Below are 21,682 nucleotides of genomic sequence, written 5' to 3'. Positions count from 1 at the left end.
AGAGGAGGAATATGCAGAACAGAGTGCTACATAGTCAACGGGGGATTTAAGAAAAACAAAGCTGCTCAAAGACCAAACAAGCAGATTTTTTGTCTCCCAGGGGACCAAATGAAGTTGCCTGGGAACTATTGACATACAAACCCACGAGGAAGAACAGAGAGCAGAAATGTAAAGCACTGATGCCTATGGCGAATAATTCTTGCAGTAGGCCTGAGCTGCCCCTGCCCGCTGCTACCTGTTGTTCAGAAACGTCTGCAAATGATGCAGTGGGAAGTGCAGAAACACACCTGGAATTTGCCACAGAAGCCTACCTTCATCATTTGAAAGACCAAACGCTCACCCTGGGCATCGTACAGTTCTGCTGTCCCTGCGTGTCAGCATGGAGCCTCTTTAGTGGTTAAGATGATGAGATGTCCTGTGGTCTGTGGAACGGGTAAATGTGATCTTTCACGTGTATCGGCAGGTCTGCAACATTCAGCATGAGGTATTGTTTAGAGAAGTATGGATTTATTTCAGACATCATTCCTAACTCAAGGAATAGACGCCATTAATACAGAGTCGTTCAGTGAGAACATCAGATCTGTGTGCAGTGGAGAATGAAACAAAAGGTGACAGAGACCTTTATCTTTAAAGACTTTCTAAAAATTCACACTGCCAGTCAGTACCTCACGCTCCAAAGATTTAAGTATTTGGTTGTGTAGAGGTTAACTGCGATCAGAGGAAGCAGTTTAGCCATGCTAGACTAATCGTGAATTGGGACAGCCTGTCAGGTCTAGGTGGGAGAGTGTTTGAGGAGCGGTGCCTCGGGCAGCGCCTGCTCCCGCAGTGCCAGCATCCCGATCCTCCCTGCTCCCTGAGCCAGCCTGGCAGCTTGTGACGCTGTGCGCTGAATGTGATCCACCGGGAAATTTTGGTCATCTGTAATATTTTTTGCTTTTCTCTTTAAACACACCACTGGTTAAAAAGAAAATCAGGAGTCTCAGAGCAGCTAATGTAACATCCAGCTACACTTACTGCATCAAATCATTACAACCACAGCTGATGAATAGCCATAGTTTAAAAGAAACTTTCCTTAATAGGGAGGTTTCTTTTCCCCTTAGGCTGCCAGCAGCTTTCCCGTATATAATCTCATTTTTCAACAAGAAGTTTTGTCTACCAGGCTGGCTGTAATAGGCCTTCATTTTTTTTTTAGTGCTTAGTCACCTAAGTAAGTTTTCTCTTGATATTTTTATTCAAGCCTCTCTACCGAGACAGCAGAATCTGGAGCGCACGAAGCCCCAGACTGAAGAGAACGCTGCGCGCTGGGGCAGGCGGCTGGCTTGTCATCTCAAGCAGCTCCTTTCCTGACATCCATTTCCCGTGAGCATGGGAGCAGCAACGTACCGCTGGCCGCGTTTCCTGAAGGGCTAGGAAGGGAGGACCCATTTCACTCTCCGGTCATATCCCCAGACGCTGCTGACAAGGATCAGATGGCAGGTCGCCATCCCCGAAGGTTGCGCTGGGTGGACAAATCCCTACCGCCCTCGGTTCTGTCTCTGAGCCGCTGACAATTCCCTTCTCAGCCAGTCACTGAAGTCTCACACGTTTCCCATACATTTTCTGAATTTCTTTCTTATTTTCTTCTTATTGTCATATTACCAAAGTCATCCTTCCATCCCTCTTTCTCTTTTTCTATATTTTTCTAGTTCCCATCTGTCACAGGTGGAAAAGAAACACCAGACAATGCAGTACTGCCAAGCTCAACTTACTTAGTTCACCAAGCGAGGGACAGGGTCTATCAGGAAAAGTTACACACGCGGTCGCGCGCGCACACAGGATTAACCGAGACCTTCACCGTGCACGGTGAGTTGGCAGAGTCAAGCCCAGGGGAACGTGACACTCGCTCTGTCCAACCTCTGTCTCCATGTCGGGCTCTGGGCAGCAGCTCGGCACCAACGTATGATGGTTCCACCTTGAACGATCTGCTTCCATGAGGTGTTGGACATCTTCAGAGTAATGCCTCCCCCCAGTCTGTATTACCCTCTAGTGCTGGGGGACTTGTAGCCAGATGTCGACACAGGCCACCAGCCAAATCTGTCTACAACGATACCACTTTCCCAGCAGTTTCAGATATTGTTCTCCTGTCAATTGTTGATCCACGGCCTGTCCCAAGGCTCATCGCAGTCATTTGCATTATCCTGTCAACCATAGCTCATTATACTCCGTAACTCAACCCTTGATCAAGGCAAAGTCATGATGCTCCTGGAATATCACTATTTATAAACAAGTATATAAATAAATGTGTGCCTGTAAGTGTTTAAGTCTTGTGTTATATTTACTTAACACCGAATCTCAACTGCTTGTTGTAAAACACAAAGAAAAAAATATTATGCTTGCCCTTTTCTTTGGATAACCTTGAAGCGTATGTGTGAGTGTGCGTCTGTTCCAGCTTTCCATGGATTAAGAGTCAAAGGACACCAGCTAACAGCCACAGAGGTCAGCCAAGAGACATGTCTCCCTGACCATTCCTATGAGGAATCTCTTGTTCAAAACAAGTCCTTCATCCTGCTAATTCATTTTCAAAACATGTTTCTACTCTGACAGATCCCTTACAGAGAGAATCTGTGACAAGTTTGCAAATCAACTTTCCCTTCTGCATCTGACATCAGTAAATTGCCAAATCTCTTAAAATGTAGCAGCTGCCATTTTCTCACAATATTAAGGAGAGGGAATGCTCTTAAAGAAAAGTAGGGAGGAGAGGAAGGTTAATATTTGTTTTTCTCTTTTTAACTGGGAACTTGTATTGTCTTCTCCATGGTAGTGAATTTTCTTATTGAAGGATATTGTCTATTTATTCAGTTGCCTATCAACAACAGCGCTGACAGACATCAGAGTAGCCAGAAGTCAGGCAGAAGCAGGAGGATGATCAGGTGCCTACATTTATTTTCCCACGGTTGTACTGAATGCTCCAAAGTATCATCTTTCTTTCAGATAAGTTTATGCCTCTATCTGTGTTTGCAGAGATTGTTCCATTTCTATCCTACAGAGAAATGTGATGATAATAGCTGCCTGAGTTTTCAGACAGCCTGAAAACCAGAAAGGTTCATGAACTTACTCATCTTAAAGGGAATAATAAATGGTAATCATCAGGCATCAGTGTTAAATAATATCAAGATAAATTACCTCTTTGCTCATCAAAGCAGGCAAGAATGAGAGGTGTGATCAGAGATGATGTCAATAGCAGAACGGGGATGTCCTGCAGGACTGTACAGTCTGGTACCACAGCTATAGTATGATCTTTGCGTGGACTTTGCTTGTAACTAGGTTTTCAGAAGATATTATTACTCACGTGTATTCAATGTGGGACATCAGGGAGCAGTTACTTTGCACGTTGTCCTATATAGCTGAGCTGTTTTGGCTTTTCACAAGCCTATTTTGGGACTCACCAGGAGCTGAGCAGAAGTACAGCTCCCCTTCTTGCCATGTCCCCTTCCACGAGCAGAATGACTCTCTCTTCCATCTTATCCTATACAACCCACATCCACATTTGCCATTCACAGGCTGTCTCTGAAGCTTTTCAACATAGTATCTCCAGGAGCTCATGGGGGAAGCAGTAGCAGATGGGTTCTGAATTACCATCTGTTATTTCTCTTCCCAATTTTGTGCAATGCTGGCAAGAATTTGATTGTTTCTCCTATTCTCCCTTGATCCTTTGATGCCCAGTTGGGCAAACAAAGGTAGGCAAATAGCAGCATCCCTCTTGCCTTTTCTCCTGGTTACAGGAACTCCTGTAAGCAACAGTAACATTTAGCACCCAAAAGTCGTTATACCCCCACTTCACTGCCAAGCTCCATCTGCTGCACTTTCAGAAACTCCTAATCATCCAAGAAGGAATGAAAAAAGCCTCGGGAGACAGCCTCACAGAAACTCCCAATTAACTTTATCCCCCTCCCAAATAGTAGTACATATCAGGAAAGGCTCTGACACTGTGGGATTGGTTTGCTCTACTCTTACTTTACTCTTATTGTTTCCCAGCTAGATACATTTGGATAGCTATTGTTAAAATACAACATGTTACCGTTCTACATATCCTCATTTCTTTCTCATTTTCTACATATTCTCTTTTCTTTTGAAAGAAAAATGCTTCACCCAAAAACCTTACCATGTTTTCCACCAAGAGACCTCTAGGAATTCAGTCATGTCTTCTGGTCTGTAAGGTCAGGGTTGACAACTGCTGCACTCTCAGTATGTCTTGCTAATTTGCAGGTTTAGTTACAGTCCATCTCTCCTGGACCTCAAAAGTTCATTTAATAATCTGTTGGGGGTGTGTGTGGAGGTTTTGTTGTTGTTGTTTTGGGGTTTTTTGCGTTGATTTTTTTAAATTTTTTTTTTTTTTTTTTTTTTTAAATAAAGCTCTTGGTTATAAGGAAAAGCTGGAATCAGATACCAGCCAGTATTGACCTGGCTCAGAAAGCATAAGGCACATGAAAATAGCTCAAAATATTGTGGCAAAACAAACCACAATGAAAATACCGTTAGGATTTTTTTATGGCTTTCAATTTTTTTTTAAGGGTCAGATTTGACAACACAGAATTCACATGGAATAAGTTTATGCAGTACTTGTTTCAGCTATTCCAAGCCTTGTCTGTGTGTTGAATAATGTGATTATTATAAGAAGAAGGGTTTATTTTACAAATGCAATTATTGAAAAAGAGTTCCAGAGAGGTTTTAAGTAGTTAAGCTTGCGATACCCTGCTTTATAACAGACCAATCATTTCATCCAAGACCTATAAAGCGTGAGTGGGAAAATTCACACCGAAGTTAATCTCCAGTTCAAGATCTTAATCTCCTAATTGTGCTTTGACTTCTCTCTTACCTGAGGAAAATAATTGTAGCTTTGATCCAGATGCCTTCTTTGTAAGCCTTTATTTTAGTGTTTTGAATACACACCACCTGTTCTGTATTAGGTATTTTGACAAAAATCTAATTAAACCCAAGTTTATAGGATAGTGTCATAAATCTGGCACCTTTCCCAAATGCCACACTCACTCAATTGAAACATAATATAATTTTCTTTGTGTTGTGTGTTCTGCATTCATTGTAATGTGTGTATTTAGCAGCTGCATTTGAGAGAAGGGTACAACCAACCTATTCCTCAGTGCTGAAATACTAGCTTATAGCTCTTTAAAAAAAAAGCTAAATCGTATACCTTTTTAAGTATCTGAATCAAATTTTCCTAATATTATCAACACAGCATTATAATTAGATTCCACATAAAAAATTCAGTTTCTCTTTCAGCCATCGTTGTCTGTAAATGTTTTTAGTCATTGATGCATGATAAGGAATGTAAGGCAAATGCTAACTTTAGCAGAAATAAGTGCTTTTTGAAGCTATATTTAATAGGTGCACTGCAGATCCTAGGCTTTCGATTTCAAGACAAGGCACATTGTTAAATACAAATTTGTTCCTCTCCCACACTAATCACTTCTGAGGAGAAAAATCAGTTAAAATGGGACCATAAGCCGCAGTTTGGTTCTTATTTCATAGCCAGCTCCCATTTCAAACAGGGGATCTGCTTATTAATCTGAGTTTGCCAGCTGCTTTTGCCCATGCTGTGGTGGCAGGAGGAAGCCCGGGAAGCAGGCAGCTCTGCACATCCACTCGCTCCAAAAACATTGGCGGGAACTTGAGGTAATAAAAGGAAGGAGACCGGAGGAATAATGGATAGCCTCATTTCACTTCCCAGAAAGACACTAAAGATGATTGAGCAATTGATTTGTGTCTGGGGAAAAAAAAAAAAAAATTGGGTTTAAAAAGTGCCAGGGTAGAATTGCCAAGAGAAGAGGGCATCGGACCTGTCCCTTTCTGCTTTAAGGAGAGCACCTGGCCAGGCTTGGGTCACTGCTGCGGAGCAAAAAGCCGCTGTTGCATGGAGGGACCGGGTGCTCGGGATGGCACAGCCCCTCGTTAATCTCCACAGGCACTTACCCATCTCGGGGGCTCATTACTGACGGCTTGATGGCAGTGTGACAGCTTTACCCCGTGGTGCTGGGGAGCAGCGGGTGGGCTGTCTGGCAGCCATGGGAGGACCCCCGTGCGCCCGGGGCACCGGTCTGGGGGTTGCCAGTGGGGCAGAGCCCCCAACGTGGTGCTGGGCTGGTGGGGACCGCAGGCAGCTGTGGCGGGAGGGAGGTGGCCGTTACCAAGCAGGGAGAGCTGGGGGCTGTGGCCAGCGGGCAGGCCCCAAGGAGTTTGAATTTAATGCAGGTTTTGGAGTATTTCTGCTTAAAAAACCCCTCAGCTGTCATGATGGTGAAAAATTAACATGCTGCTATCATGCTGGATTTGAGTTAAGTGTGGCAAACTCAACTGTGTGTAGCGAAGAAACTCCCTGATCTGATCCTGCTACCTGGAAATGAAAGATTTTTAGGCAAAGAGCACTTGATCACACATTTGTATGACTTTGTTGATGCCACTGTACAAGAAACAACTGTGGGCCTGTTGGAGGAGAATATTCAAAATCATCTTGATATATTCAATAAGTCACCCAAAATCAACAAGATGAACCTCGGCAGAAATAAATGCAAAGATGTAAGTGGCTGGAAAAGCAGCAGGGCAAAAAAAGATCCTGAAGCTATGGTAAACTGTTAAGTACATACTAATTAACAATGTGTTCTGGTTTCTTAAAACATAGGATGGAGTGCTAGGAGTGGTACACTGGCAATGTGGGAGATATTTGACCTATATTATGCAGTACTGAGGAAGCCTTCACTTGGAGGGACTATGGTCAGCTTAGAAGAGAAAGAAATAAAGGCAGTTCAGAAAAGACTGTCCAGAGCTCTGGATGGGATTAAAAGGGATGATTTACAAGGACAGACTAAAGGATCTGAGAAAAAGCTGGGAATTTGCTTAATGAAGAAAAGATGAAACTGAACAGCCTTCAAACACTGAAGAAACCGATGAAAAGGGCGTAGTGTTTACCAAAGGATAGGAATAGATCATCTTGATATGTAGTGAAAAAAGGTTAAACTCTACATTAGAAAAGTTTCTATTTGTGATGGCGTTGAGATACTGGAAAAGGCTTTGTAGGCATATTGTTCTATATCTGTCACCGAGGGTTTTAGGAACATATTAGATAACCCTAACCGTGAATGGTCTAGATGTATTTGATCCCACCTACATGTGGGATTGAACTCTAAGATGCCTTCTAGCCCTCCATGCCTCTAATGCAGAGACAGAGAGGCTCGGGACTTCTCAGGAGTGAGTGACAGGTGAAGATGGAGGGGGGGGTGTGAAGTGGGGGGAAGGAGCAAAGTGCAGCCAGCAAGCAGTGCAGACACTGTCCTGCTGCTCAAGTTCAGAGGGGGGGAGCGGAGCCGAGCTTGTCACTGCTGGAAGGACCCAGTCTCCCAAATACAAGCTGCCTTGCCTCTCCACATCACCTGCCTCTCAGTGGGTGCAGCGGTGGGTGCCTGGCTTTCCGAGGCTCCGAGGCAAAACTAAAAAGGTGTTTCAGGATTATTTTTTTTGCCCTCATATGCCCTAGACAGCCGGCTACGTTGCAGTTTGCCTGAGTCCTGACTGTAGTGGTTCTCTGGGCAATGGATGCTTCTGCTCTTCATCTGAGAGAAAACATGTTTCCCCTTCTCCTCCTCATTTTACATCTGTCCGGGAAGGAACAGTTTGCACTGTGACACTGATTTATCTAGGCTAAAGTGCTGAGAAGCTGTTTGGACAAAGTATTCTAAGTGGACAGGTCTTCCCTGTGTCACTGGAAAGTGCCTACTAGTTTAAACAGGCATCATAATCCTTTCTGTGCTTCTTTCAGCTTTTTTTTTTTTTTTTTTTTTGTGCTGTAAGACTCTGCACAGAGTGGAAGAGCTGTGGCCTGGGTCTTGAGGCCGGGGGCAATGCTGTCAATGAAAAGATTCAGCTGACGTCTGTGGAGCTGAATCAAGCCCCTTGTGCAACACTCGCTGAAAGCAACATCCTTTCAGGCTGACGTGGTATTATTCGGTCTTAACAGAATAATCATTCACATTCTTTTTCTATACTGCAGGTATCAGTTTGCTACTTAGTTCTTGTTGACTGTGTTTTCTAAATGTCCTTATGCTTTATTTTTTGCTAGTTTTCTTGTAAAACTAATATTTGGTTCTCTGACCCCTGCTCACTACACTCAAAACATCCTGCCAACCACTGTGGTACAGTCCTTTTTTTGTGATTTCCTTGTTGAAGCGCTCTGGTTTATCCTGTTCTTCCTTTTGGATTTTGTTTGGTTTACATTAGTGATTTTCAACCTTTTCAGGTTTTTGGGGCCCAAAATTATTCTGGTGCGTATACAGGACCCTGCACACCAAATTTGAGTCCACCTGACAATAGGTTGTTTTTTTAAAAATATTTACTTACCTTTGCAGATCCTTTAAAGGTAGTTCATAGAGGACTCACGTAAGGACACTACTGTTTGAAAGCCTTTCTTCTGAATGCTGACATTCATGTTAATCAGCATAACGTCATTACTTTTCATTATATGCATTATTTTTTATTAGCTCCTGTGTTTAGTTTCTCTTAACATTCTCTATAAACTAATTTTCTTAAAACCTATTACCATTTCTATTGCACTAGGATCTTGAAATACCTTTTTAAATTTCATTTTCTTCTCAGTGCCTCCTTTTTATCTCTAGGCTGGTCATTCATTACAAATGTGTGACGTATATTCAGCACTCGAGAAAGATGAAGCTTTGGCAGTAGAACAGCCACTTGTTTATTTCCAAACCGGCACAGTTACCATACTGCCTTCCCTCAGTGCTTTTCCCCTCTTTTCACTTTCAGGAAATCAATCCCATTCCTACTAACAACAGATTGGTCCTTAAACCTATTTTTTTTTTTTTTTCCCCATTGGCCACTCTGGCGAGCCTGCCAAACACTACTAATTAGCAGATTTGGGCTCCGGTCTGCTGAGGTGCTCCGTACAAATGGACTCAAAGCGATTTTTGTGTATGCTGTATGTGCAGGGATTCAGCCGTCTGCAATATATAGTGCAGGGTGGCTTTTATAGCTGCATTTCCACTAAGATGTAGAACCAGTAGTTCATTTCATATAGGTCATTAAATGCTTCTTAAATGGTTTGAAATTTGGATAATATTCTCTGGAGCAAGATTTGAACTGCATCATTTTGTCTTGTCCTTGAATACCCGATTGTCTCAAAAAATGTGTAATCAGAACAGCATTTTTTTGGTACTGGAACTTACTATCCTTAGTTTAAGAGTCCACCAGTGCCACATGCCAGGAATTCAAAGGGCAATTTCTGCCCATGAAATGCATGCAATCATAAGGAGGCCCGTTTTATGAGGGTATGTTGAATGTCACGAAGTAACTATAGACTAGTCTGAAATATTCATGTGAAAGAGGTGCAGCAGGGCAAAATGAAGGAGAAATAACAACGCGGGGTGATATGCCAACCTTTAATAAAATTGGGGCATATTTTTTGAGCTGGGGAGGCAGAAAATGTAAGAGCATTGTAGCAGGACTTGAACCAATGTGAGGTGATGCTTATCTGGGCAGTGAAATTATTTAAAATGCCAATATGATTGGTTAGGGCTATCTGCACTGATAAGTAGGCTCCTAAAGGTACCAGATCTGTGACCCAGAGCAACGCTTTGCTGGCACCACTGTACAGTCACTCAAATCCATACATTATTATAGGCAGAAAGCAAGAAGTCTCCATTAAAGGAGGTCCTGTTGCTTCAGCTATGAGAACCTTTGGGTCATGCTGCAACACTTCCTTCTTTAACGATGTCTTTTCCCTATAACTGAGATGCTATTTATAGGATCGTCCATCTTTACTCATCTCCACAGAGTCAGGAATGAGGCAAACCAGAGCTCCTTATATTGGGGAAAGGAGCTTGAATATTTTTCAGGTCCATTGGTGGCCTCAGTAGTCCATTATAAATATAGATGGAGGAGTCTGGACAGTAGAGTGTAGGTGCCAGTTTTAAGCGCTATGAAAAGATACAGATCGAAAAGGCAGAATTCATTTAATTAAATGTATACATCTGTGTCAGGTCCTCTGTAGTCAGTGGAGAGAAACTGACAACTCTGAGGCACGATTCATTTTGTCCTAAAGACGACTTCCAAAGCAGCAGACTTCTAAAACAAAGACAAACATCACCAAAGGAGCCAGATTTGATGTTGCACATGTTTAGGAGGCAAGATGCAGAATAAGTGAGTACTAATGATAGCAAATCATGGGCATGCTGGGTGTTTTTTCAGTTTGGAGTAGCTACAGGACCTCCAGTTTATGGAAACTCTCGCCCACAGCCACTGTGAACTTCTGCACAGTGCACAATACCTGGACTTCACTCCTCCTTCCGATTTTAAAAGGAAAAATTCTCCCTAACTTTCTTGTGAGGTATTGCAGGAAAATGACACATTTTAACAAGCCAGATTTCCCCTCTGGGGTACAGATGTTCAGACATGTGGTGAGGCTGCCCTTGGGTTGTGAGTGAGATTGTCAACTAAATGATGTTAGGTGGAGTTACAGCAAGGCTAGATTAGCTATAGGCATCTGGTTGCTTCAGCCAGTTTCCACACTGTCCTTGATGCAAACGCTCATTTTCAGCACTTAAGCTGTTTGTTTTCCCATCCATTCCTGAATGAATGTTCACAAAAGGCTTGCTTGCATAGTGCCCTAGGTGGAAAGCTGAGGAAGACAGCTAGACTAGAACTTGTAAAAGCTCTTGAGACAACATTTTGCTCCTGCTTTGGTTTTTTGGGTTTTGTTTTTTTTTTCCTTCTGATTTGTGGAATCTTTCATCCTCTTTTAAGAAAAGGATGTTGAGGTTAGGTGTGCAGTTGGAATTACAGTTGGAATACTGTGTTTTCCCCCTCTGTTTTGACATTCAGTCATCGATGAGAGCCACTCACTCTCCTTACCTATTAATATTCACACTTGTTTCTTTCCTATTAATATTCATGCTTGCTTCTACACTGGAATTTATTAAAAATGTGCATTTTTGGAAGCTGCTTTCAAGCTACAAAATTGACAGAACATCTATTATTTTGCTTGCTTCTTCCATTTATGTTCTCTAGGCAACAAGAAGTGTTTATGCAGGCTAGATTACAATGTGCCAGTTATGTATGCACCCATGTATATTTATAAAACAGATAGGTTATATCCTGTATACATATATTGTATAACTAGTGTTAGTGGTTCCATCTGCAGATCTCAAAGCGCTTTGCTGAGGAGTCTAAACATTTTTACCTCTTTTTTAAACCTGGGGAAGCTGAGGTAGGAAAGGGGATGTGGCTTGTTTAAAACCGCATTAACAGCTCAGCAAGAAAGGGAATCTATGTCTTTGATTTCCAATACAGTGCTCCATTGGTGGGCAACGATATCCACCTTCTATACATAACTTCTTTTTTTTTTAAAAAATAAACCTTCCTTTTCCTGGAAATTCTAACTCAATTGTTAAAGACCTATTTTTGCTAGTATTTTAGAAAGAGAGAGAGAAGTTTGTAAAGCATGAAAACCTGACCCTGCTAGTACTTAGAGCAAAATTTGGTCAATATCAATAGGATCAGGTGGCTGTTTGCAGGCCATAGTTTGAAGAAACATTACATTTGGGTTTAAGACTCCTAGTACCAAACAAAAAAGGCTGTGATATGGGAGATTATGACATTGATCCAGGATGAACTCACTCTTCCAATTCAAATATGCAAAATGCCCCTAATCCAGCGTGTTAACTTTTTATTGGCAGGCTTTGCATGCGATCAGTTACTGTCTGTCTGCACCACTCTGGTTTTATGCTGGGCAAGTAGCATCTGTCTTTCTGCAGCCAGCATAAAGCCAGCATAAAACTGACATCAGGTCCTCCGGTTAATTTGACAGAGAAACAATGGTGTGACCGCATCTGATCTGAATCAGTTTTGTCCTGCTGTCTAATCAGCAGCGCAGAGAACTTGCGCTAACGGTGATGGAAGTCAGGCCTCGGTGAATGCCCCGGTCCCGCTGCTGTTTCCCGTCCAGGTTTCCTTGCCCATTCCCATGTACATTCACCAGGCACAGGGAAGAGAGCGGGCACCTCTTCCTTCCCACTGTCCCGAAATGGCAGGGCAATACTTGAGGCTGTCCTCCTGCTCCCGCAGTTTACTGGACTGCATCTCCCTTTCTATTTTTACCAGCCCCGCCGCTAACGTGGCCATCGCTGCGACACGCCGAGAAAAACCAAGAGGCGCTAAAATTGCACCAGGGCCGGCCAGCCCCGCTCCGCTGCCAGGGGCGCAGCGCAGGGGACGCGGGCGGTGGCAGAAGCAGCCCCGCACACGCAGCACCGCGGCAGCGAGCACAAGATGACATCCCGGCGGGAGGCGCACCGGGCTGCGGCTGCGTCCACCGCTCCGGGTGCCTCTGCCCGTGCCCCCCGCGCTTTAATGCTGCTCTCCCTCTCCCCCGGCGGGGAATGCCAAACCTGAGGACGCTGTCATCTTAAAGAGCGCAGGGGAGGGACCGTGTGGAAGGGAGGCGGAGGTGCCGGCTCCCTGGGAAGAGGCGGGCGCCAGCAGCAGCATCTCACCGGGAGCCGCCGCACCAAGGCGCGCTCCCGGTCGCCCCACTCGCCGCCCCGGCCTCCAGCGCGCCGCCGTCTCCCCGGCCAGCGAGGGCCCGCCCGGCCCAGGCGCCCCCGCCGCCGTCAGCCGGAGCCGCCGCAGGGCCGGGGGAGGCGAGCGCGGCCTCGCCGCCTCCCGGGCGGCTGGGGGCGGGGGCGGGGGGGGGGGCGCGGCTGCGGCGGGGCGGCCCGGCCCGCCTCCGCGCTCGGCGGCGGCTGCCGCAGGCGGCCCCGGCCCCCCATCCCCAGGCCCAGGCCGGCGGCGGCAGGGACGGTGCCGGTGCCGGTGCCGCCCCTCGGCCGCGCCCGCCCCCTGGCTGCCTCGGCGGCGCGGCGGCGCGGCAGTGCCGGCGGGGCTATGGCTGCGGAGGAGGTGCTGCAGGGCGCGGACCATTACAAGAGCGAGATCGAGCGGCTGACCCGGGAGCTCTCCGAGACGACCCACGAGAAGATCCAGGCGGCGGAGTATGGGCTGGTGGTGCTGGAGGAGAAGCTCACCCTCAAGCAGCAGTACGATGAGCTGGAGGCGGAGTATGACGGCCTCAAGCAGGAGCTGGAGCAGCTGAAGGAGGTGAGCGAACCCAGGCTTTTGTCTCTCCCCGCCGCCCCGCACCGCGCAGGGGCGCGCAGCCCCGCCGGGTGCGGGGAGCTGCGGGGGTGCCCCACGCGTGTCCCTCCTCGGAGCCCCGGGCCAGCCCCCTGCAGGTGGGCGACCAAAGATGTCCGGACCCTGGAGTGGCTGCGGGGATTCGTGGGGTGGGGAGGAGGGGTTTCCCGGGGCCGGAGGATCAGCCGGGACCGTGGAGCTTAAGGACGGATTACACAAGAGTGCAACCCCCTGCCCTGGGAAATGTCCCTGGGGCCGGGGCCGCGCTCCAGCCCCCGCCGCCGGGAGCCACAACTTCTGGTAACGGGGATTTGCGGCACGGGAGGGTGCCTCCAGTCGTACCTGCATCGTCCAAGGCTTTTTTAGGAAGAGGAAATCATCAGCCCGTAGGATGAGAGCTGAGCAAACCTAGTATATGAGGACACGGGATCTATGTAAACAGTTGTCTGCAGTGCGTGAGGAGAGAGACAATTCCTTTGGAAGTTATTTATAGACCTGCTCTATTCTACCAGCCAGGGGAATCGCTGCCATTAAGGAGGGATGAAGTAGCCATACAGTAGTCTTGAGGTTACCCCCCCATCAGTAGAAATTAAACTTCTGCGTCATGCTGAAAGGGTGAAATATTTGATTGGAGAGGTGTTTTCGGTTTGTGTCTCGAATGTGTTTTTGTAACACTTAAAGTATGAAGTAGGGGAACGTTACACCTTACCTTTCAGCTTTGCTAAAGATGACTCTGAAATATCATCACGCTTCCTATGTTCATCATTAAGGGAAGTAACTTGAGATTGATACAGTGCACATACACGGGAGCTACAGAAGGGGTGTGCGTACACACATATGCAGCATTCATATCGCTACATTTTATGGTATGTTTATACTATCTTAGCATTACCTATTTTGTAAAGAAGAGATAAAGTATCAAACAGATATTCTCCCAATTTTAAAAGGTTTTTTTTTTTGTTCTACAAAAATATATTGCTATATATAACATGCAGAAAGTCTGTTCAGCTAGAAATCATGAACATATGCCATATTGAGGGAAGCCACCTAATAAACTTAGATTATGTATGAATATATTCTTTAGAATACTAACTGATGCACTTTTAGAAGTATTTTTAATAAAATAAAGGTTTCATTTTACTTGCAGGTAAATGAGTTATGCTACAGACTTGGTTCAGTGTCCAGAAGAGTTGAAAAAATTATATTTTCAATAAGAAGAATAAAGCTGTTTTTCAGAAAAACCTATTGATCTCCTTAAACTTGATCTCTGCCTCCCCACCCCCCCTGAGCCTATGCGGTAGGCTCAGGACTTTGAAACCAGTAATCACAGGTTGAGGGGCAGATGTACATAACTTGCACTGGCATGAAGGCAGTGCGATTTGAAATGACCTGGCAGTAATAGAGGAACAGAATTAAGGGGGAAAAGTGCAATGCGATTTCTAGGGGGAAAAAAAAGAAAAGAAAAAAAAGAAAAGAAAAAAAAAGAAAAAAAAAAAAAGAGAAAAAAAAGAAAAGAAAAAAATAAAGAAGAGCTAAGCAGAGCTGCAGCTAGCTGTTATCCCATCATAATGATGTACGAAAGAAGACTGATCAGAAACCAGGCTGACACATGGGTGGACATGGCCACAGATAGAAGGGATAGTACAAGGAACTGAGTTGAAATTGTTAAACTAGAGGGATTAGTCAACACGATTAACTGAAATCAAAGATAGGCACAAATTCTCTTCCTGTTTACCTCCCCTTGAAGTCAATGGGATTGCATGCTCTGCAGCCCAGAACGTCTCCCGTGGGGCCGTGTCTTCATGCCGTGCCAACCACAGCATGGACACTGAGGATATCCACGGAGGGAGGAAGAGGAGAAATCCTGTAGTTCGCCTGATGCCAAGCAAGAGTGGAGCCTCTCCAGTTTCCAGTTCAGGCCTCGGGTGCTCAATTCCAGAGCTCTCCGTAGCTGCAGGTAGGGCATTTCAATCCCCCACCTTGGCTGCAAGAGATTTTTTTTCTTGCTTTTAACCTTTATAGGAGAAACCATACTGATTCTTACTGTATATGCAGCTCTGCAAAGGAGAATTCGCTCATATCCCTTCCCGTCACTGTAATCTGTTTTCTAGCTTCTCTGTTACCACCTCCATTATGACTGTTCCCCGAGCACAGATCACACTTGTAACTGTGAGACATAAGCAAATGGCGCCTCTGACGATACTATTGAGTCAGAATTCAAGTGGTTCGGACAAGCTGTCTTGTGGAGACTTGGAGGAGTAGATTTTGGGGCTGTAGGGTTCTGTCTGAAAGCTCTCAAGGTGGCAGAAGAAGTCTGAAGACAGCTTTTTTATTAAGTCTCCATCCAAAAATGTGTGGAGGAAAGTCTGTGTGTATCATCTCCAGCAGGCCCTGCAGAGGATGTCCTGGACGACGGCCTGGGTGTGGTCTGCATGGCGGGACATCAAAACGCCATGACTGACTAACGGGAGCTAGGAAGCCTCCCAGTATGTCAGCAGGGATCTCTGCGTCTGCTCTTACCTCACTACATCTGCAGCTTCTCTGAAATCATTGTGAGGTATAGAGATTAGGCATCAGGTTTGTGCTGAAACAAATAGTTTATCCATCCATGAGCAATAGTACCTGCAAGAATGTGGGTGGGATTATGCCTAGGACCATTACCTCTTCTTCTGCAGACCTTCTCTGAACAGATTCAGTTACTGGAGTTGAATTTTATTGAGGCAAGTCTTCATTTTTTAACTGTTTCATTATTAAGTTCTTGTGTTCTGCTCTTAGGAGCTCATTGTATTTATTGCTTAGCAAACAGAACTGCCTGTCTTTAACTACTCAGTCATGGCTTAGCTGTCTAGGATCTGAAGTCTTCTCCCATCCTCCTTGGCAATTCAAAGCTCCAGTGAACTTCACTGGTGCCTTTTCCATATAGATTGCAATACAGAGCCTCAGCTATACAATAATTTCCATTGTTGGAGAGTGAGATGCAAAAGTAAGGCCATTATAGGATGTTGAAGTAAAAGCAAATTGCAATACATTACATTAAATATTAATACTTTCATACAGGATATATGCTAATTCACCATGCAATATGAATTGGTTTAGCAACCTCTTATGTTTCTTGTGCTGTATTCAGAGGTCTCTGCTTTAGCCTAAGACTTTGATGTTTTGGGCCATGAGATTGATTTACATTACAAAAACTTTGAAGTTTTAATCAGTGACCTAATAAGGAGTTCTTCTTCCAAGGTAGGGCAGTTTTTACTATGTAAGCTGTCCAGGAAAGACACAAGACATCTATCAGCTACCGACCTTATGTTTTCAAAAGTTAACTGAATGGCAGGAATGTGAACAGGTATCTGTTCTGTTGTGTTGACTTTAACAGCTTTCCGTGTTAAGAGATGGCGTACTTGTGAGCCTGATGCCACACAAGTTTGTAGTGTTAAACAAAACATTATTATTTTTAAAGCTTTATTAATTTTCATAGGGTTGTTTTTTTTTCTCTTCAGTCTGTAAATGATGTTTCTGTGCCTCACTCAATTACATCTCAAACTAGTGGAATTTTGTGGTAAAACCACTACAGTTTTAAGGCCCCTGTTCAGAAAGTTACTTGAGCAGATGTGCCTTTTAACTTGCAGTCCATAAGAATGCAGAGAATAAGACTCATTGCTATTAGTCATAGGATTGAAGGCAGCCTGTTTTCATTTTCTTGCTGAGAGGTGGGAGTTTAATGACCAGCATATTTTATGGAAAGCATTTTTCCAGTGGTTTTAGTATTTGTGGTCTTACATGTTCACATTGCATTTGCTGTAAGGATAGTGTTTGTTGTTAGTTTTCGTTCTTTTAATGAAGTGTAAAATGGCTTCATATTGATCTTCTTGCCTGAGCTACCGGCTGTAGCTGTCCCTGCTTGAGCAGAGAGCTGGATGAGGTGATCCCAAGAGGTCCCTTCCAACCTCAACCCTTTTTTGATTCTGTGCCTGTAATATTTTTAAAGGGGAGAAATATCAGTCACCCCCAGTTGTGGTAAAATGGGGATGGAAGGCAGCTTTGATGTCCAACTCTGCAAGACGTTTAGGTTTGGGAAATCCTAAGCAGAGATTTCTCTTTGGGAATCAAATCATGAACATAGCTGCTGAGTAGATCCTCAAGTCCCTCTCCTTGACTCCCTCTCTGACTCACTAATCTAGGCAATATCTCACTTCGCTTCTTGGCTTTTATGTGTTTCGTTCTATGGAGACAAGCTCTTCCCCTGGATTACACAGAGCGCTGGCTGTCTGGTTTCCAGGTTGAAGATGCAGTTTGGTGTTTGCATGACTTTAAACCCAATTATCCTTGGTAAATTATTTGAAACCAGGCTGTTGGTGAGCAGCCCTATCCTTGGCAGGTCAAAAATTCTTGTTTTCTTTACTTCACGGAGATGTTTTGTCAATGATTATGAAGTGCCTAGTCAGTTTAGTAATGGAGCTTCCACAAACAATTCTTGGTCTGTGACTGAAAAGGGTTTTTGAGGAATAGAGTTGAAGCTCTCTCTGGCAGCTTCTTTTCTGTTCTTCCCTGCACTACTTTAGCGCAGGTGACTCCATCTCCATCTCCCCTCTCTTCTGACACAGTGCTGCCCCTCCAACTTCTCCACTGTTCTCCAAAGCCCCTCTCACACCTGCTGCTGGAGTCACCTCTCTGCCTTTTCCATCGTTGAAGTGTACAGTTTCTGGGACTTCTCTGGATCCAAAAAAGGCAGAAGAGGGGGAGACTCCCTATCCCAAATACAGCCCTGTTAAACGGGGATTGCTCTACACAGCTGTCTGTATCACAGGATGCTTAGAAAAGTGTGAAGCGGCTCATAAATGCCAATGAGATGTTCTGAATTCTCCCCAAAGATGAATGTGTCCCAAATACATAACTAGAAAGCTGTGAACTGATGCCATCTCAGTATATCTTTACACCTCCTTCCAGTGACAGCATCTGTGGGCCTGTGCCGGATGAGGCTGAACATTTTCAGCATCTCATCCTGATCTCAACACTTCGTCCTTGGCGTCTGTTCACGTTGTGTCACTCAGAAAGGCCATGCTGCCTAGCACCCAGCTCAAAGATGAGCACAGAGCAAGGGTGAGTGAGCCGGAGGGACTGCGCTCAGACGCTCTCTGCAGCACTGTCTCCTCCAGAGCCCAGCCAACGCTACCTCTGTCTCTGAGGCGTACGCTGCTAATGGAAGAGTTTTTACCCAGTTCCCTTTCACAGCTGGCTTGGTTAGGAGAAGAGAGCAGAGCAGTACGGGAAACTGTTAGATGCAGAAAGGAGCATGTGGAAGGCAATATTAGAACTTCAGTGACTGAGCCGTTACTCAGGGGCTTGCACAGCAGCTGGATCCAGAACAGCCCTACGTGGCATTCATCACTCTGCACTTTCCTCATAAGCATAGGTCTGCAACAAAAAGAGTCTGAAGATGCTCCGAGCAGTTCATTTTGGGAGGTATGCTTACAAGGAATGCCTTAACAAGGTCAAGCAGCAGCTTGCAAAGCTTTCATTCTGCTATTACAGGCTGGGGACTGACTGGCTGAGGAGCAGGTCTGTGGAAAAGGGTTTGGGGATCCTAGAGGACAGTGAGCTGAATGTGGGCCAGCAGTGTGCCCTGATGTTGAAAAGGCTAACGGCATGGTGGACTGTTACTAGCAGAAGCATAGCCAGTAGGTTGAGAGAAGTGATTATCACTTTCAAATCGGCACTTGTTAGACCCCATCTAGAAAACAGCATCCAGTTCTGGGCTCCCCTAATACAAGAAAGACATGCAAAGACCAGACTGAGTTTATCAGAGGACCACCAAGACAGTCAACAGCTGAAGCACTTGCCCTGAGAAGAGAGGCTGAGGGAGCTGGGCTCATTCAGCTTGGAAAAGAGATGGCTGTGGCGGACCCGGCAGCAGCCTGCCCATACCTACAAGGTGGATATTGAGAAGACAGAGCCAGGCTCTTCACAGCGGCGCATGGTGGGAGGACATGAGACAACTGGCCTAAATTGAAACTAGAGAGGTTCAGACTGGATTTAAAGACGAATTGTTTCCCCATGAGGACAGGCAGTGCCACAGGTCGCCCAGAGAGGTTGTGCACGTCCTTCCATGGGGGTTTTCAAGCCCCAGCTGGATACAGCCCTAAGGAACCGGGTCGGAGCTCAGAGCTGACCCTGCTGTGAGCAGGAGGTTGTACTAGAGAAAAAGAAGGTAGACAGCAAGGGACCTTGAACAGTGCAGGGTCTCTGAGGGTGCCTACTGTGCCCGGTTAAATTCCAGTAGCAGCTTGCTGTGAGTTACCCAATACGTAACAGCATGCTGCCTGGAAACAGTGACCATTAGCAGAGCCACAGCCTGACTTCTTGCTTGAATTTCATTTTCTCTTGCTTGTCATTAAGCCTGCATTGACCTGGGGTTACTAAGGCTGTTGTCTAATGTGCTCTTCTCTCAGCCTGCATCTCCCTTTGTCATTCCTGCGCCGGTTCTGGCTCTCGGTTGCAACTGTTCCCACTGTCACACCAGGGTAGAAAACTGACCTCAGTTAAAAATAACCGAGGAGGGGATGTACGCTCTCTGTAACCCAGATTAGTTACACGATCTGCTTCACAATACGTTCCCGTAAACCGTTTTACCTGGATTGCCAAAAAGTCAGCACGAGGATAGGAATGAATGCTGAGGGAAGAGGGGGATGGGCTGAACTGCTTAAACAGGTACTGATGTTAAAAGAGATGCTCATCAAATTATGGCAGGATTGCTTCCTCTAAGAGGAAATGAATCCTGCGCATTAGCCTATAGAAAACATAAGAAGCTGAAATCATCTTAGGGGAAATTAGGGCTATTGTTGGAGTTTTGGTAGCATGCAAAGAAAAATGTAGATGAACCTTTTTTTTTTTCCTAGGGACCTGTGTTGCCAGTTGCTCTCAGTAATTGCATTGCGTTCTTATGAGCCAGTACAGATAAACACATGATTTTAGACCTTTTACAACAGCCAACACTTAAACAATGGTAGTCAACTTTAAACACTGGGAGCTCACAGACTCCTAAAATAAATCTAAACAGAGTTCAATTTGTTTTCTCCCATAGTTAAATTATTTTCTTACTTTTGCTGTTTCATCTAAGAAGTCTTAAGAAATCCTTTTCTAATCTCAGGGATTCTGATTGAATCAGTAATCTGGGTTGAATTCCTCAGAGATAACTGGAAGTTGCAACTGGATTTTATGTCATGGAAAAGTTAATTTTCCATAGATTTTCTATAAAATATTGGATTAGTACCAAATCTAAAATGACTGATTGAAGTGTTAATGGGTGAGACAGACATTTTTATTGTGAAGTACTTCCTATCTGAGGTTTGAGAATATAAAATTAGGGCTCACTGAAGAGATTTTAATCTAAAAGTCTGTGTCTGTTTGGAATTAGGCCTTTTGTAATGGATTAAAAAAATTAATTTGCTACCATCTTTTCATCTTTCTTTAGGTGACACATTTTTCCTTCCCTTCTGTATTGCATTGTGGATTTTCTTTCAGTCTGTATGCACAACAGCAGTCAGATCGAACACCTGGCTTTATCGAAAGTGCAACTAGGAGCAAAACAATGGTGGAAAAAATAAGATGTTGCATAAAACAGTGATTTGTGAACATTCATCATGATAAAATGAGGCACATTCTCAAAGTCAGATATATAGAGTAAATTTGCACCTGGACAACTTTTATATACCTTATGCAATTAGCACTTGGAGGAAAATACGTGCAAGATCGTATGTTTTTCTGGCTGTGTTGAGGGCTTCTAGAAAAAAGAGCTTTCTTCTTGAACAACCTCCCAGTTTTTCAAATGAGCTCGTCATGTTCAGCACCTCATTTTCTCTCGCGGTTTTGCATTGGTGTTTTGTTCAGTGTATGGACAATGGGAATAAAATCTGATTCACCGCTTGTTTCTGCATCCCTCATGGCCCTGCTACCTTATAGGGCTTTGCTGCACAGTTGCCTTTGCTATGGATTTCCCTTCCATATTTGTCTGATACCTGAGGGGGTAATGTTTAATTCAATACAATTCTGTACCGTACTTTTTTTTTTTTCTTTGGGATGATTTTAATTTATAATGACAGAGACTAAAAAGCAAGCATTCATTTCTGCTGAACTCTCTTACATTTGTGGCGTGACTTTCGTAGCCCTCTTCTTTCCTCATTTCCTTGTGAACTCAACAACACTCTCTGTCATGGGGGAGGAGAGAGGGTATATTCCTAACTTAGAGGAATTGATTCGGCATGTAGAGACGTGAATGAGCCCTTTGTCCCTTTACCCCCTTGCATCACCAGCAGCAGATGATTATGAGGAGAAACCAGCATTTTTTCATACTGTAGTGCGAAAGCAGTCCATGAGTACAGACCAGCTACAGATGGAAGTAGTTAGGACTAGTAAGAAGGTGACAAATGCATCTCAGCAAGGGCAGGTGCCTAAAGCTGAAGTAAGCAGGAAGAAATTAAGCTAGATTGCAGATTAG

General features: G+C 44.7%; 1 protein-coding gene across 6 annotated transcripts in view; it reads left to right on the top strand.

The window, feature by feature from the left end:
• The first annotated feature begins 11,637 nt into the window (after positions 1 to 11,637).
• BICD1 (BICD cargo adaptor 1) overlaps positions 11,638 to 21,682 on the top strand; it is a 185,999-nt gene continuing 175,954 nt past the window's right edge. For 3 of the 6 annotated variants that reach the window (XM_054842818.1, XM_054842789.1, XM_054842809.1), the window contains exon 1: positions 11,640 to 13,155. In XM_054842818.1, coding sequence (XP_054698793.1) covers positions 12,943 to 13,155 — 213 coding nt within the window. In that variant the 5' untranslated portion in view covers positions 11,640 to 12,942. Of the gene's footprint in view, positions 13,156 to 14,338; positions 15,371 to 21,682 lie in introns of those variants that run through there. The other 3 variants (XM_054842827.1, XM_054842780.1, XM_054842799.1) reach the window with 3 other exon arrangements.

This window comes from Grus americana, chromosome 1, assembly GCF_028858705.1.
Source record: "Grus americana isolate bGruAme1 chromosome 1, bGruAme1.mat, whole genome shotgun sequence".
NCBI lineage: Eukaryota > Metazoa > Chordata > Aves > Gruiformes > Gruidae > Grus > Grus americana.
Note: the sequence above shows the minus strand (reverse complement) of the source record. Positions and strands in the feature narration are given on the sequence as shown.